This window comes from Rhinolophus hipposideros, assembly GCF_964194185.1.
Source record: "Rhinolophus hipposideros genome assembly, chromosome: 5".
In the NCBI taxonomy this organism is placed as follows: Eukaryota; Metazoa; Chordata; class Mammalia; order Chiroptera; family Rhinolophidae; genus Rhinolophus; species Rhinolophus hipposideros.
In genome coordinates this window covers 56302998-56321319 of record NC_138051.1, presented here as the reverse complement: position 1 = coordinate 56321319, position 18322 = coordinate 56302998, and the positions used below count along the sequence as shown (strand labels likewise).

Below are 18322 nucleotides of genomic sequence, written 5' to 3'. Positions count from 1 at the left end.
AATGACACGACTATTGTGTGTGGCAGCAGAACAGTCATCTCCTCACAACAGCCTAAACCAGCACTCCCTCCCCCAAGACAAAGCAGCAGGGGTGAAATTAACTCAAGGCTGCAGCGCAAAGCCTAATACAGAAAAGAGAGGCCTGTGGGGGACCGGGACTCTCCTCAACCCCTGGGGCTCTGGACACATGGCTGGAAACAAGACAGGCTTTCTCCCCCATCTTTCCCACTCTCATTGTAGGTAGGAAGCTGTTTCTCAGAGAATTTAATCATCTGTGATTTGCTCAGAAATATTCCCCCTGAAGGGCTCTGATCTCTCCACCCTGTGTGAGCCTAATTCCTAGAAGCTGAAATGACTGTTTGCTGCTGCCTGTTTCACAAACACACATTAATTGGTCAGATGTGTCTCCTCCTCCCCAACCCCAAGAGGGAGGAAGGGGAATCTGAGCAAAGCACAGAGATGATCCAACCGTAATTACACATAAAGGAAAAAGAGGGCAGCGTGGGGTTTCCAAACAGGACAGGGTCACAAACCCTCCCGGGGGGTACGAGGAGAGCAGTTAAGGGCCAGGCCCAGGGATCCCTCCATCTTGAAGAAAAGGACAGAGTAAATGTGACCTGAAGACTGGAAGGAGCACACACCCACAACGCACTTACTGCACACTGCCAGCGACCTCGCTTCCCTCCCGGGCCACGCACACATCCTGCTCCCACCCTTCGCTCTGAGCCCCCCTAACTCTGACTACCCCCAGTCGCCCTGGGCCCCCTCAGGATACCCACACTGGCCTCTGAAACTCTCCGGCCCGCCCCGACAACCTGGCCAGACCCCGATCGCCTCTCCGGCACCCCTATCCTCAGCCCGAACCGCCCCGGCCACGCTTTGAACTTCACCCCGCTCCCCTCGACGCCCCCTCCCCCACCCACGCAACGACCCCCCCGCCCCCCAATACACACCTTCCCCTCGCTCCGCCCCGGACCCCCAACCCCCACTTCCTCCGACAGGCGCCGCTGCCCCCGGCCCCCCCTCAGCACCGCCGCCTCTCTCCTCCCCCAGCCCCAGCTCCACACAAAGCTCCGGACTCACCGCGCGGCCGGTCCCGGGAGCCGCCACCTCCGCTGGCCCGGAGCCCCGGGCCGTAGAGCCACCGCTGCTACGGGGTGCAGGCCGCCATCCGTTCCCGCGGCCCCTCCCCCCCACCCCACCCCGCCTCCGCTCCGGCTCTCCGCCCCCTCCCCGTGCCGCTCCGCCCCGCCCGGCCGGTGCCGCTGTGTCCGGGGCCGCGGGTCCCTCAGCCGCCGCCACCGCCGCTGCCGCCGCCGCCGCTGCCGCGATCCGGGACAGCCAAGGCCGCCCAGAAGGCCCGGACACTGGACTACCGGGCCCTCGGATCCGGATTCCGGGCTGGTGTGGAGTCTGGAGCGGGAGCGCGCGGGGGAAACCCGGAACCTGGATGGAGGAGCCAAATCCTGGGTCTCGGAATGCGCGGTCACACGGAGCCAGGATTAGAGAGTCTGCTCTGGGAACGCTGGAAAACCCGGCGAGCCGGTTAAAACAGAGATATATTCGAAGAAACCTGGATTGGAGAGCTGGAACCTAACGCTCTCTTCTCGTGGAAAGAACTCTCGCTGGACAAGACTCCCTCGCAGAGAGGTCTCTGGAGGGGGAAGTATCGTACCTTAAATACAGAAGACAACAATTTCTGTAGGTGTCCTTCAAATGTGGGGAAAGGGCCATAAGAGATCTGAACGTGAACATCCACAAAGAACAGAAGAGCAAGCACAGCTCATGATGGTCTCATCCATTTTATCCTTTGATTCAGCAAAATATCAACTCCCTAATTTTTTATCCTTTGTTCTCCAGTTTCTTTTTTTAGGATTACCATTTGTTTTCCTCCACAAAGTACCCATTTCTAATCTTTCTACATCCATTTCCACCTCACCATTCTATCACCAAATCTTAATACTTTTTATTATCTGAAAGTTTTATCCTGTCCTTCTCCAACCCACCATTCTAACAACTGAAACTTTTATCTTTCCTCATCCACCATTCATCTCTGATTTCCCAGCACACTATCTAGTACACAGTAGGCATTCAGTCCATGTTTGTTTAAGCACACGCTCCTACCCACCTCTCACTTGTGAAACATAAATTCTTCAGGACCTCCTCCCTAAAACTTCCACCTCCTTCCACGGCAAACAAATTTATCTCAATTTTCAAGGCTCCCTACATTTTTAGGCCCTATTATGTCCTTTCAATGTCCTTGATCTCCTTAGTCAGCTCTACAGTTTTCGTCTTTCCTTTCTTCCCTTATCCTGAGGCATCCTTCAACAGTGCCCCTCAAGATAGTATGACTTGGGGATAGAGCCAGGTCATAAAATCCCTTTACTCTCCATCTCTACACACATACAAAAGGGGTTTGAGTGTGTGTGTGTTTGGGGGTAGGGGTGAGGGCTAACGATGAGAACTAAGCCTCTCTGGCCTAGGAAGAATAATCTCCCTTCGGTCCACAAATATTCAGCTTGTTTTAGGACCGTACAAGGACAGAACTGATCTCAGGTGACAGCAAACTTCCAGTCTGGGCTGGGTGATGTTACAAGTGAGGATTCGGCTACTTAGCAGGTAGAGAAAGGGTTTAGTGTTTTAGACTTAGGTGTGACTCAATTAGGGGTTAACACTTGACTAGTCATCGCCCACTGAAGAGCATGACTCTACCACTGGAGACTGGACTGCAAAAAGAGGAAAATAAATACTCCTATGGTGAACCCCAATTTTCAGCCAGAGAGTTTTCAAGCCTGGAAGAACCACAAAAAATTCTCAAGTGATTGATGTCCTGTACAGAAAAAGAATCTTAAGTTTTACTTCCTGTTCCTCTAGACCAGTGACTGGCAAATTATGGCCCACAGGTCCATTCAGGCTCACCACCTGTTTTGGTATGTTCCATGAGCTAAGAATGGTTTTGACATTTTTAAATCTTTGAAAAAATATGTATTTTGTGATATGAAAATTATATGAAATTTAAATTTCAGTGTCCATAAAGTTTTATTGGTTTATAACCATGCTCATTTATTGATGTATTATCTATGGTTGCATTGGCTGAGTTGAATAGTTGTACCAGATTGTATGGCCTCTAAAGCCTAAAATATTTGCTATCTGGCCCTTTACAGAAAAAGTGTATTGACTTCTGCTCTGACCAAGCCCCGTCTGATAGAACTTTCTGCAGTGTTGGCAATGGTCTATATTTGCACTGTCCAATTCAGAAGTCACTAGCCACATATGGCTATTTGAGTGCTGGACATATGGTTAACGTGAGTGAAGAACTGAATTTTTAATTTCACTTAAATAACCACAGGAAGCTAGTGGCTACTGTATTAGACAGTATAGCTCTAAACTCTTCTCGAATCTTCTATAGTTACATTTTTTGCGTCTTGTCGCAACACCCCTCTGCTTTCCTGTGACATACCTCTGTGGATCCTCAGTCACATTCCCTGTACCTCTTCCTTGGCCCTCTTTAACTGACTCCAAGCTAGAGGACAACATTTACTAGGTTTTCTTTCTGGATTCTCCATTGGCACAACTGAAATCTGAAATCTGATCAGTTTACCAAGTTTTATCCCATGGATTAATCCACACTATGTGCACACACTTAGATATTCATACAAGTTTCTTTGTGTCAGAGGATAGCACTGTGGCTATGTTCTCTCTTCTCTGCATGAGGGAAGTAGAAAGCCCCCCAAATGAGATCCCTTGTTGCTGCTGGAGTTTGTGGTATGGATCACCTCCCTCCAAACAAATTAACAGAAGCTGAGAACAGCAGATGAGTACTTGCTATTTGAATCTTAAGGAGAAAACATCCTTCATCACAGGACTTTCTTTCCTTCCCCCAGGCCTAATAAACTGAAGTTAGCTGATTTCTTTAGTTTAAGATGCTTGCTTTTTTACTGGCCTTTTCTAGCTGAGCAAAAGAACAACCTCCATACTGTCTTGATCCTGACTAACAGCTCTAGCAAAAGCATAAAAAAAAATTTCCCAAAGTAAATGAAATCCACATAAATGGGCTTTAGTAGAGACAGTACTTAAAATGGAAAGAGATTCTGAGTTATAACTCTTAAAAGCCGTAACTTTGTAATTATTTATAAAAGTAATCTTAGAAGTCTAAATTTTTCATACCTATTCCCTAAGGGAAAAAAAATGGGTTTCTGTAAACTTCCAGCTTAATAAGAGGGGACACATAGCTCTTTTTCTCCAAAATAGCTATAGCAAAATAAAAAACCCTCACTCCATTTCAAACATCTGACTGCAAGGCCAAAGTCTCCTAAATCCTAACAGAGAACACCTCCAGTTTCATGTATATCCTACTCTGAGCATATATAATTGAGACTGGGTCCTACCTAGAAAAACAAAAATAAAAATGCTGAATCCTTTAGGTATTATACAAATTGGGAGCCACTGAACCCAACCATCCAAAAGGGGGCGCAGATATGTAGGCTGCAAAAGAAAACCAGCTCAGAAATGTGAAACTTCCCTCAGGCCAAGCTGTCCAGTGACAGGGTCAGTGCAAAGTGTTGTGAAGCTATTCCTGGGTGAGTTTGTACTCAGGCTGCTAAGAATTTCCACTAGGCTTTAAATTATGCTATTCATCACTGAGCAACTGAGGGCCAATCTACCCTCATGTCTCTCCCACACTTCCTCTCCGTGTCTCTGCAAATAAAGGAGAGACCTTATACCACCACCACGTGAACTAAAGACAGGCTTTCACAGTCTAACCACGAAAAGGAGAAGTTTCCAAGTTATTCTGCCCAGCTGCATATTTTGGATGCTGAGGTGGGTTCTTGTAAACTTTGTAAGGTTCTTGTAAACTTTCTTATCATGGCACACAAAATGGTTGCATAACCTGAACTCTTGTAGCTCCTGATGTTTTTCTTCAGGCATGTACACACATTTCTATCCAGGTGGAAAAATTAATCCAGACTTGTCTGTGCTCAGGCTGTCATTCAAATGCAAAGGCAGAGAAACTACCCCCTCACCCCCCAGGCTCTTTACCTCCTGCCTTTTGGTTTTATTTTGGTATTAAGAAAACCAGACAATCCAGCACAGAATTCAAGGTGCTACCGCTTGGTAAACTATTAACTGCATAGTGAACCCTGTGTGGCTTCATTAACAATACTAGGGTCTGTAAGAGGCCAGAAAGAGACTTCCCCCCCACCCCGAAAGAAGTGCCATTAGCTGTCCTTTCCACTTTCTCTACAGAAGTTGAAAAGGAAAAGAAAGAAAATAGTGTATGTTTGCATCACCAGAACAGGAATCGTGTGGGTTTTCCCTGGGAATCCAGAGCGATCGGCCCCTCAAAGCCAGTGCCTAGAGCGACGCAACAAGCAGGGTTCACAGTTGAGTGAACATCAATGCATAATGAGTGGAGGCATTTCAATGCAAATAAACGCTGAATATGAAGGATTAAAGAAAGGGGAAATTAATCTTTTTCATAACACAGGGCACTTATTTTCTCTCCCTTGCGCTCTCTTTTTAAAGTCATGCACACAACCGCTGGAGGGAATCCAACTTCCCCAGTGTGGTGGTGCTGCTTTATAAAAAGCAGAACATACACGTTTAAGACCATGCATTTCCTGAGGATACCAGCAACTGAGATTCTGACAGCTCTTCTGAACAGCCTCAGAAAAAAAAGTGCTTCACTAAGTGGGGCCAGACTGACTAGTAAAAATCTCATTTCAAATCAACCTCCTATTTTTCCAAAGCTCACAGCTTCCTGGGGTGTGGATGGTTTAAAGGGTTTGGTTTCAGCATTTGGGGGATATTTGGATGCATTTACTGAAGGGATTTTATTTTTCAGTTTGTTTCTAATTGCTCCATCCAAGTGATACTTTTGCAATAAAAACAAAATAAATAGGGCAGTTTCATGCTGCTTTAGCAGGTGGCTCCATCTCTTCTCAGTCTGATCCTTTTATGCCCTAATGTCTCAAACCAAGGAACAAAGTGGCAGCAACTCTTCAGGTTATCCCTTCAAAAAGAAAAAAAAAAAAAATTTGCCAATGAAGGTTACTCAGCATTTGAAGATTGTTCACTTCTATAGATATTGGACTGGAGCAGCAAACTTGTCAAAAAGCTTTTTGTGCCATCACAGGTTTGCATCCAACACAGGATTCCTCAGATATCCGAACACTCCATCAGACCATCATTTTGAAAAACAAAAAGCCAACTTTAAAATTCAAGTGGTCCCTCAAAAAAAATCGTTAACCTAGGTAAAAATTTTCCTGACTACAACTCCAAGCCTGAGAGGAAAGTCATTTCCAACCTGTTCCTTTCTCTTCTAATACCATTCTGAGAAAAATGTCAAAGACCTAGAATTTTTAAAATAGGTTTTTATAAATAATGTATTCAAAGATTTCAACCCACTACATAAAGTAAGAATCCCACTTTTTAAGAAAAATATACAAGTTTTGGTAAGAGTTTAAATTCTGAGAGATTCGAGCCTGATGCCAAGCCTTGAGATTTCTACTGCTTCAGTTCCGAAGGACCCGTGGATAACAATTTTAGTACACAAAACTTCACTATGCTGGGTAGTTCCTTTTCTCTTGGGTCAGACAGCTTTATTCTGCTTCATTAACCCTTTCTTTGCTCCTTGATGGATCTTGGAATCCAGTTTCCCTGCAAGGGAGAAAAAGAAGCCTCATTATTTTTTTTTTTTATTTGCAATGCAAATCTTTCATGGCCTCCTAGGTCTTCTGGTTACTGTGTTCCTGTCACATTCAATTATCTTGCTTCAGGACTCAGACACTTTCAAACTTCAGAGTTTCATTCTGTGAGAATGAGGAAGCAGTGGGAATACTGTAGAGACATACAAAAGCACGCACACAAACACACTGAGTACTCGCCTAAAGAATCTAAGTTAACATTTCTAATTTTGTAGCTACTAGAAAAGAAACATCACCTTTTCCAGGGTTTCTGATGTGAAGGCAAGTTTTTAAAGAACATACATATATAATAGAGGAAGGGCATTTCACACAGTGGGAAACCCATTCCTCTGACCTGTTAACTGGCTGAGCATAATGCATGAACCTCCCTCACAGCGAGAAAAGCAGTTCAACTCACCCCTTTACTGCCTCAGACTTAATAGGGGGAGTGACCTGAAACAGCAGAGTAGAACCCACATGAATGCTTTACTGACAAAGGGCCCCTATCACCAGCTAAGAAGGGCAAAGGTCATAGGCTGTATGACTCTTCTAAGTGTTAAAGTTAGAAAACAAGCAACCTTCCTGTCCCAGGTGACCCTAATGAGAGGTTCTTCCCTGATGTGGTCTCTGACCTCTGACTCAGATCTACCAGGATAGAGTTTGGTTCAGTGGTAGCAGCTTTAAGAGCCATCCATCTCATGAAGAGAATCTTAATAGAGTTCCTTTCAGTCTAGACTGAGAACAGAAAACACAGCTTGAAGGTTGCTTTTTCCAAACAAACAAACAAACAAAAAGTATCATTTAAGTCAATAGCGATGCTGATGCTGGAAACAAACAGTTCAGCAGAACCTCAGCCTCAGCATTTAAAAACAAAAGAGAAAACAAAACAAGAAGCACTTTATAAGGACAGCCAGTGTACTACAGGCCCACACTCACAACCACTACCCCTCCTATGCTGTCATTTTCATTTGTTGGCAGCATCAGTAGGAGAAAGAGCACTGAACCAGGAATCAGGAGAGCCAGTTTCCACGTCACCCTTTTCTGGTATTAACTAGCTGTATGACCTGAGGCAAGTCATTGTCTCTCTGGACTTCCATATCCTCATTTGTCCGATTAAGAATTCACGTCCTGACTATTGCACAAGGAGACTGTGAGAAAAATAACCTGAACCTGACAAGTTTTCCTGTTTTCTTACGTTCTCCTCACCCCGCCCCCTCCGCCCCCACCCCCCATCTCCCTAGGGCTACACCTGCCTCTGGAATAACATTACTCTCTTTTCTGGGCTTCCTCAGAAACCAACACTAAATGATACTCTAAATGCCATCCACAACAGTCACACGCTATTGATTTTAATTTGGGCTTTAGAGCATAGAGTATTCCCAGGGATTTAGGAGTTCTTTCATCCCCCAGGCTGCCTGGCTGGAAGTCCAAACATGTGCCAGCAATCTGGCAAAGAGCCCTATTACAAGGCAAGTTTGCCTTTGTATCCCTAACACTACCATAGTGATTGCCAAATGGTAGATGCTCAATGTTTTCACCAAGTGAATTAAACAAAGAAGGGAGACACTACAAATCTCAAAACCTTTACATTATACGGACTACTAAGTAACCAAAATTAGATATCAGATAAACATAAGAGTACACATGATAAAGATGGTGGCATCCAGAGGTACAAAGAAGTATTGCATCCCATTCAGCTTTTTAGAACAAGCCAGGACAGAATTTAGAATTCCATCTAGGACTCCAGACTTCTAGTTCTCTTTCTTGAATAAGTTAGAAGGACCAGGTCTGAGTTTTAGCCCTGAGACGACCTAGCTGTATAACCTGGAGGAAGTCACCTGGTCACTTTTGTCCTCCACTTTTTCATTGCTAAGAGGCAACTAGACTGCATAGTGCAGAGGCCCCTTCCAGCTCTATGATATTGTGCCTTAAAAATGAAATATAAATTGGAATGACTTGTTTCTGAGGCAATATGATAAAAAGCATAAAACCTAGAAGCAGAAAGATGTGAGCAAAATACTCAACTGAAAAAAATGGAAGGAGGAAAAATTCCTGCTAATTTATAAAGTTGTTGGGAGGATCACAGCTAACATTAAGTGCTTTCTGTATACCAAGCACTGTGCTAAATATTTTACATACACTGAGTCATTTAATCAAATAACTAATTGAAACAATATATGCTAAGTGCTTCATAAGCTCCAATTTCTGAAAAAGTAAGGTAGTCATTATTTATGCTGAGGCTTGGTAGTTGTTGTTTCTTAGTTATGGTCTCAATTTTACTTTTAATTTACCACGTATAACTCTAGGCAAGTCTTTTAACTATATTTACTTCAGAGTCCTCATATTAAAAAAAAAGGGGGACACTGCCTTCTTCACATTCTCAAAGCTTTATAAGAAAATTCCAAGTATAATTTACAGAAAACTCCACTCTGATTAAGAAAACCCTCAAGTGAGACTAGCTCATGTAAGATCAACCCATCAGAGCAAAGCACTCAGTGGTAGTCTGGCTAAATCTCTGGCTTTAATGATGATTTCATAAAATGGAAAATAGGGAAATATAGAGCAATAAGGATTTCCAGGGCATTCCCAGGGATTCAGAAATTCATTCATTCCCCGAGGCTGCCTAAGAAACCCATACATGTGCCAGCAATCTGTGAGCTCCTTACAAATAAGGACTTCTTTACATCCACCAAAGTGACTGCCAAGAGTGGCAATTCTTGGGCCAGCTGTGGACAATGAAGGCAAGGGAAAGGGGCTTCTTACATAAAGAAGCAGTCATCCTGGCTGCCCTTGGATTGCAGGAACCTTGAACTCTTGAGTTCTAGTGCAGCCTCTTCTTTCAAGACTTGGGATCTGGCCAGTGAACTACAGTAACATACAGTACACTCTCTTAAAAGTAGAGTAATAATGCTTAGTTTCTGTATTTCCCCAATATTTTTACATTTAGCACCTATAACATTTCAGTGTTAAACCACATCCTCAATCATGGTGCCTAAAAGAAAATCAAATGCACGTGCAGCAGCTGGGCAAGAAGTTAAAAGGGGAACAAATATTTGTCATCAATTGACATAACTCTCACAGGGATTTTCACATGCTTTGCATAAGATATAAGGCAGTATTTGCATGAATTTATAGAGCATGTAGTTCATTTAAAGTAAAAAGGTTATTTTATCCCTTTGAACAGTCAACCTATATATTCTACTATATTTAACTTTTTTGCATTTCCTAATTTGAGTAGACACACAGCCAAGTGATATCATTTTGCACACCACTCTTTTCTGAATTATTTCAATTTCAAGAAACACAGTTATCCTCAGATTAAGGAAGCTCAAGTTTACAAGTCCAAAAACAAATCAAAATATATACCTTTATTTTAAGGCATACACACACACACACACACACACACACACACACAAACGATACAACACGTAAATGGGTTGTATTCGAAAAGTTTATTTTCAAGTCAGAAGTTTAGAATATATTTCTCATAGAACTTATCTATAAAAGATGGCTAGTTTCCTAAGCCATCCCACAAAAAAAAAACAACACCCCAAAAAACGTTAAGCCATAGGGCTGTAATCGAAGTAGATTATCAATACTATGGAACTTAACCACTTCAAGTAACAATATATCTAGAATAAACTATGAAGCATTCCAAATGAAGAGCTAAGTATGTACTTTTCCCTGTGGCAGTAGGATTAAAGACTTCCTGGCTCTAAATACTGGAGGTGGCTCCTGAGGACTAAGGGAAGGAAGTTCTGGCAGAGTGTAAGGTGTTTAGAGCTGGTAAGATTGAATGAAAGATAAAGGAATGAGAAGTTAGAGAGAATAGAAACTTCACACCAGACTAAATCCTCACCCTGGCTCCCTTTCAACAGAATCTTTTTTTATGAGACACACAGGGACTGGTGAACCTGTTTTCTTCCTTCCTTCCTTCCTTCCTTCCTTCCTTCCTTCCTTCCTTCCTTCCTTCCTTCCTTCCCTCCCTCCCTCCCTCCCTCCCTCCCTCCCTCCCTCCCTCCCTCCCTCCCTCCCTCCCTTCCTTCATTCCTTCCTCCCTTTCTTTTTTTCTTTCCTTCCTGCCTTCTTTTTTTTTTTTTTTTTGTAAATAAATTTTCACTACCATTGTTTCTGACCAATGTTTCTCCTTGTCTGGGCCACCAGGGAAGAAGTTGCAGTCTCACAACTTCTGTCTAGCCCTGCTGTCCCTGGAACAAGCATACAACCTATGTTGGCTTTTTAAAGTTTTTAACTAACAGAAACAATGGGGAAAGACAGGAGGTTATTAAAATTTGCTCCCTAAGAAAATCACTTTCCCCACCTCTATTAAATCTTATGGAGAAAAATGAAGGCCATATATGTATGGAAGGTGGGCCTCTGGGTAGAGAAAGTACTCAGGTAAAACATTCAGAGAAATACCTAAACTCTGTTTACACAGAACATTTTCTCACAGGAGCTTAAACAACAGATAAAAATCAAGATAGAGGAGGAAGCTAAGAAAAGGTAACTGGGACTAAAGATCAAGGTAGCAGATGGGTCTGGGAGAGCAGATCTACCACATTTTCCTCTCCGTACCAGTGTTGCTATCATTGCCTAGAGTAAGGCAAGAATGGAACACAGGGTAGAATGCCACAACCAAAAAAGAGGGAGAAAAAAATGGAGATTTAAATCCTAAATAGTAGAGAAGAAGGAAAAAGAATTTCTAGGGCCACTTGGTTACCATCAGGAGTATAGTCTGAAGTAAATAATTTGTCTAAGTTAAGGGCAATTTATATTCAGATTTCCTTTTTTTTTTAAAGAGATTTTTTTTTGAATTCTATTTTTTTTAATTGGAGCAGGGGAACAGGACTTTATTGGGGAGCAGTGTGTACTTCCAGGACTTTTTTCCAAGTCAAGTTGTTGTCCTTTCAATCTTAGTTGTGGAGGGTGCCGTTCAGCTCTAGGTCCAGTTGCCGTTGCTAGTTGCAGGGGACACAGCCCACCATCCCTTGCAGGAGTCACACTGGCAACCTTGTAGTTGAGAGGACGCACTCCAACCAACTGAGCCATCTGGGAGGCAGCTCAGCGCAAGGTACCGTGTTCAATCTTAGTTGCAGGGGGCGCTGCCCACCATCCCTTGCAGGACTTGAGGAATTGAACTGGCAACCTTGTGGTTGAGAGCCCACTGGCCCATGTGGGAATTGAACCGGCAGCCTTCGGAGTTAGGAGCATGGAACTTTAACTGCCTGAGCCACCGGGCCGGCCCTCAGATTTTCTGATTTGTTGGAATCTCAGGAACATACGTCTCATAAATCATGAGGGTTGCCTGAATTTTGTAGTGAATTAATCTAGTTCACAGTCAAAGCATTTCATTTTGTGGTTGAAAGCAGTATTACTCAAAGTGTAATCAGATGACCAATGGCATCAGGTATCACTTGGGAGAAGGCCTAGGAACCTGTTTTAACAGCTCTCTAGGTGATTTTTATTTACATTACAGTTTGAGAAGTACTTCTCTACAGAACAGATTTGTAAAATGGCTAGTTGGTCTCCAATGTACAGGGTGAGGTAGAGTTGTTCATAGCTGAAGACAATGCATGCCCCAGAATCATCCAGTTCACACAATGGAAAAGCAATGTCACAGAGGCACAAAACTATAATTGACATGAGCAAATGGGAGAGTTGTTGATGTTTTTGAAAGGAAGTTAGGCAAGGAGGATACCACTCTGTGTTTCTTGAGATTGCTTTAAAATAGAAGAGGTTGCTATATCACCAAACAGAAGAGAAGTTGAAAATTGAAGAAAAGTTGGGAGTTGAAAGAGTAAAGTCAATAAACACTTCCTAAGAAGTGAATATACAGAGGGTACTATAATCACAAATACATAAAAGCCAAAGTTACAGAAAAAAGAAGTCATCAAGAGATTTCAAAAAGAGGATGAAAAGCAAGAGGATGAAGATAAAGCTCTAAGAACCAGTAATCCAGGGAATAGTGGGAAGTGATGCCTCCAAAATAGACACTCAAGAATAGACACTTAAAAAGTTGTCCTCGTCTTGGATTGAATACTGAGGAGTAAAGGATAAATGACAATGTTGTCAATGGCGCTGGCTTACTACTTCCTTTAATGAACAGTACAGCTGAACAAAGCATACTCTTTTGACTGACAAATAGGATTTTAAATGTGTTGGGGTCCTAAATGGAAATTTAGAGTGATTCACTAGCATGCCAATAATTGTGGATCAAGGTACACTTTGAAAAGGCTATACCATAGTCAATCTAAATTTAAAGTTATCAATAAATATAATTTTATTAATCCTCCAACACTTGAGATGCCATGGAACAGGGTAAAAGAGAAAGTTTTTAAAAAGTTAAACAATTAGATGGGTGGGGGTGGGGGGGTGGGGATAAGGGGAAAGCTGAAGGGATCAGGAAGCAGCCGGTAACCACAAAATGGCCTCAGGGTTTTTTGAAAATTAATTTGGGGAACGTATTCAATAATGTTGTAAAGATTTTGCTGGGTATCCGATGGACATGCGTCCTATTTGGGAGACCACCTCAGGGATACTGTGGATGCCTGATCATGGCATTGTACACCAGAAGCTAAACAATAATGAATGCCAACTATAATTTTATATATATAATGTGATGGCTCAGTGTGAGGTCGGAGGGATAGTGGATGGGGGGAGGGGGGTTCACAGTGTGAGGGATATAAATGATGAACGTCTAAGTATTACCTTGTCTTGTGCACCTGAAACTAATAAATTAAAATTTAAAAAAAATTTTAAAAAAAAGTTAAACAAGTGAGGTGTAAGATAAAAAGAAAATTAGACCATCAAAGCTTGTGACTTACAGATTTTTGGATTTCCTTTAATAGGAAACTTCACAATCATTTCCTGGGGATTTGTGCAGATGAAAACAAATGGAGAATCAGATTCTTGACTCATGTCTGGATACTGTGAAATATAAAAATAAAAAGTTCAGACTAGTTGGGACAAATTTCGAATTTAAAGAAGATCAAATGATGTCCCAGATTTCACCTCAACATTCTGGTGACAGGCGTCTTCACGTCACAGTCAGGTAAAGAGGATTATGCTCAACAAGCAAGAACCAACCTCCGCCTTTCCCCAGGCCTTAGCACAGTATTCTTACACAGTCCATTGCCTCCCAATTCTGACTTCCTATAATGGGAACAACTTCTTTAAGAACAAAACAAAACAAAACAAAAAAACGATGCCTGAGATCTCCCCTGAAGAATCAGAACTGAATGTTCCTTTAACACAAGTCCCTAGGGGTTGGGGGATTCGGAGGTCTCCTTCAGAACAGGGGAACTCTGCTAGGTTCAACTCAGATGAAACACTGGAAGATTTAAGAAAAATGGAACATTTGTGAAAATTCTGCCAGAAACAGTCAATAGAACCCTTCTAAAAGTTAGGAAGATGATTCATTCTGAAAGGTATGAACATGCAAAAGCTGTTTTGCTGGATGCATTCCAGGCCTACATAGGGCGAAAAGGTAACTAACTGGTAAAGCACTTCTGAAAATTACTTAGAAGCCTCCTTTGGATTTCTTTATCACAAAACAAATCTGTGTGAATACTTGGAACTTCTATAAAAACACACAGAACCAAGAGTAAGACCATGCTGACCACGCAATCACAATTTAAGGAACTGGAAGTTGGCAGAAAGTGTTCTCCAGCAATGCCCAATTGATCTGATGTCTCATTATTTCCTATCTTGGGATGTCTTGTGTTTAGCATGCTCGACAAATATGACTCCCAGGCTGACTTCAACTTTGGGTCACTTCATTACCAGATGAGGCTTTCTCCTAGTAATTACCCTCAGAAGTATGAAATTATTTTCCACTCTTATTCACCTAAGATATGTTCTCTAAAGATCTAAGGCTCTAAGGTAGAAATGGAGGTTTCAATAAGAAAATTAAAATTTCTCTGGAAGTGGAAGTATAAACATTAAACTTCTTTACTGATCACTTGTGCTAGGTGGTAAGTAATGCTGTGGAGAAAACAGAAAGGATTGTAAGCAGCTTTTGGTCCTGCCCACATACCATGGCTTTCAGTGTGGGACAGGTGTGGCATGTACTTTGATAAAACATAGCTTAATATCATGTATCAACCACAATTGTATTCACAGGCAAGGTCAAAATGTTCAAGGTAGAAAAGAAAGACTAAAGCTGGAAGGGTAAACTCTCTTCTCTCTTTATCCCCTGGATCTTTAGAACTCAAAGAAAAGCAGTGTCCAGCTGTTACTGCTGAGGTGCTTTGGCACAAATAAAACCAGAGGCTACTGCTGTCAGACTCTTTAAACCTAATTCCACAGAGAGCAAAGCAGCAGCAGTCACAACTAACATCTCTTCTGTTTTCGTGCTCTCTCTTCTGTGTGTCTTAGAGTGTAAAGGCAGAGGACAATGCTGCCAGGACTTCAGAGCTCTGCATTTCCAAAACTGCAAGCCATTTCAGCCATTCTCTCCTTTGTCATCTACACCCATAAATGTCCTCTCTACTGGACTAATTGCGGTAACAAACATAGTTTCTGTAATGTCTGCCATAAAACAAAGACTCTCCATATCCCACATTCTCCTCCAGCTACTGCCCCATTTCTCAGATTTTACAACAAAATTCATCCAAAGATTATCTATACTCCCTGCCTCAAATTCTCCTATTTTTTTCTTGCATTCACTCTAAATAGGTTTTCACTCCCATCACTCTCAACAAAGCTATTCTCACTGTTCACTTTCATGTTGGTAAATCAAATGGTCAGTCCTCAGTTCTCATTTTAACTGATCCATTTGTAGAACCTGACAAAAGTCTTCTCTCCTTCCTTCTTGAACACATTTGTCACTTGGCTTCCATGACACCATTCTTCTCTTCCTGGTTTTACTTTTTACTAACTGCTTCTCATCTCATTCTTTAACTATTGGAGTGCTTCAGGGGTCAGGCGTCAGACCTCAACCCTCTCTACATTCACAACCTGGTGATTTCCTTTAGTCTTAGAGTTAAAAAATAAGGTCCTGGATTTGTAACTATGAGAGATGATGGATGTTAACTAAACTTATTTTAGTAATCATTTTGCAATATATACACATATCAAATCATTATGTTGTACACCTTAAACTAATACAATGTTATATGTCAATTATATCTCAACAAAACTAAAAAAAGGGTCCTGAAAATGCATATGAAAACCAGGAGATATCACTTTGCACTTACTAGGATAGCTATTACAAAACAAAAAACAAAAAACATGGACAACAACCAGTGTTAGTAAGGATGTGGAGAAATTGGAACCCTTATGCATTGTTGGTATGAATGTAAAAGAGTGCAGCCGCTGAGGAAAACAGTTTGACATTTTCTCAAAAAGTTAAACATAGAACGACCACGTGATCTAGCAATTCCACTCCTAGGTATATACCCAAAAGAACGGAAAGCAGGGACTCAAACAGATACTTGTCTACCAATGTGCACAGTAGCATTGTTCACAATAGTCAATAGTTCCCACAATTTAACTGTCTATTAGTAGATGAATGAATAAACAAAATGTGGTATATATACACAGAATGGAATATTATTCAACCTCAAAAAGAAATGAAATTCTGACACATGCTACAAGACGTGTGAACCTTGAAAAATTATGCTAAGTGAAATAAACCAGACACAAAAGGACAAATATTGTATGAGTCTACTTATATGAGGTACTTATAATAGGCAAATTCAGAGAGACAGAGAGTAGAATAGAGGTTGCCAGGGGCTGGGGGGAGGAGGAAAAAGGCATTATTATTGAATGACGACAGAGTTTCTGTTTGAAATGATAAAAATGTTCTGGAGGTGGACGGTGGTAATAGTTGCACAACATTGTGAATGTACTTAATGCCACTTTAAATGGTCAAAAGGGTAACTTTGTTATATTTTACCATAGTAACAAACAAACAAACAAAAAACCAAAACACAAGGTCCTAGATTTCCTTCCCAAACCCGCTCCTCTCTTATTTATATCCCTTTAAAATAAATAAATAGCTATTCCATCCTTCCAATTATTCAGGCCTGAAATCCCACAACCAACCCATTGGGAAATCCTGTCAACTCTACCTTCAAAAGATACCTAATATCCCACCACCTCTTAAGGCCTCCATGGCTACTTCCCTGGTCCGGGCCACCATAATGTCTCCCTGGATTATCACAATACCCTCCTAACTGGTCTGTTTCTGCCCTTAACCTCCCTCTTGTCTATTTTCAAAACAGCAGCCAGAGCAAATTTTTTGTTGTTGTTGTTAAATATCAGATCCTGTCACTCCTCTGCTTAACTTCCCAATAGCTTTTCATCTCAGTCAGGATAAAAACCTAAGTCTTCACCATGACCTATAGGTCCCTAGACCTTCTGGCCCCCCCATTTCCTTTCTGATGCCTTTTCCTACTACTCTCCCATTTGTACTCTACTCCAGCCACACTGGCTTCCTTGCTGTTCCTGCCTCTGGGCCTTTGCACTTGCCTACTCCTTCCTGGAATCCACGGCCCCTTCCCGCTCCGCCCTCCCCACATGGCTTCCTCTCTTTCTTTCTTCAGAACTTTCAATGTCAGCTTCTTAATGAGTCTTCCCTAATCATTCTATTTAACATCAGGGCACCAATCTCCTCACAAACCTGGCACTCTTAACCTCCCTCTCAGACTTTACATTTTTTTTGTGTAACACTTACTATAATCTGATACTATATAATTTACTTATTTAAATTTTTAAATTTGGTCTCCCCTTACTACTAAGATGAAAGCTCCAGGAAGGCAAGGATTTTTGTCAAATTTATTCCTCTTTAATCTAGAACCATGCCTGGCACATAGTAGGGCAATCAATAAGTACTTGTACAATGAAAGAACAATGAATTTACCAACTTGTTCATTAAGATTACCTTAATAATGTTGAATATGCACATGCCAGGAACTGGACACTTTCAGGACTGTAACCGGGTAAAAGCAGGCGCGACTCTGTGACCTGTTATCCCTCAAGCTAAATTAAAACTTTTGTTTTGGGCAAGTGGCCAATAAAGCCCTATGTTTAATAAAAACTATCCTGACATACATTAACCGAATAAGCAAATGTCAAATAAAAGGGAAAAGGATGGATAAATAAAATTACAGAACAAGAGGTTCCCTCGACCCATTCATGCCTCACAATAAACATTAAAATCAACTTTCTCAACTGAATCTAAATCCGAGTTTCACGTAAATATCCCTTTTCCCAAGTTCTACCACTGAACTTCAAGAGACTTACAAGAAAGAAAGCGGACGAGCAAAGCAGCCTACCAGGAATAATAAGGCCTATGCAATGGGAGAAGGGATTATTTTTCATGGCCAAATGCATTAAAGCAAAGCCAGCTTGGCGGAACCTCAAGACCTCCAAAAAAGCATAATCTCTGCAACTGCGGCCTGGGCACTATGGACCATAGTATATGTTATACTAACAAGTAGGTCAGAGACTTACAAGAAAGGAATTTTTGGTCTGAGAGTCAAAGGAGTAAAATGCAGCCAACTCAGAGAAATTCGAGAGCGCGGGGTCCCTATTTGTAAAGAATGTGGACAAACTCTGGATGTCATATCCAATTTAGAAAGGAGGCTCGATTAAGGATCACTGTCACAGCACAACAGAGAGGTCAGGGAATG

General features: G+C 41.8%; 2 protein-coding genes across 6 annotated transcripts in view; both read right to left on the bottom strand.

Moving 5' to 3' along the window:
• The window catches only part of ZNF609 (zinc finger protein 609), a 185106-nt gene extending 183895 nt beyond the window's left edge, over positions 1-1211 (bottom strand). For all 3 annotated transcript variants that reach the window (XR_013993449.1, XM_081049941.1, XM_081049942.1), the window contains exon 1: positions 1084-1211. The gene's annotated coding sequence lies outside the window, so the exon portion shown is untranslated. The remainder of the gene's footprint in view (positions 1-1083) is intronic.
• Positions 1212-5816: 4605 nt separating this feature from the next.
• The window catches only part of TRIP4 (thyroid hormone receptor interactor 4), a 45045-nt gene continuing 32539 nt past the window's right edge, over positions 5817-18322 (bottom strand). For 2 of the 3 annotated variants that reach the window (XM_081048706.1, XM_081048708.1), the window contains 2 exons: positions 13511-13613; positions 5817-6660 (listed from right to left, as the gene is read on the bottom strand). In XM_081048706.1, coding sequence (XP_080904832.1) covers positions 6593-6660; positions 13511-13613 — 171 coding nt within the window. In that variant the 3' untranslated portion in view covers positions 5817-6592. The remainder of the gene's footprint in view (positions 6661-13510; positions 13614-18322) is intronic. The other variant, XM_081048707.1, reaches the window with a different exon arrangement.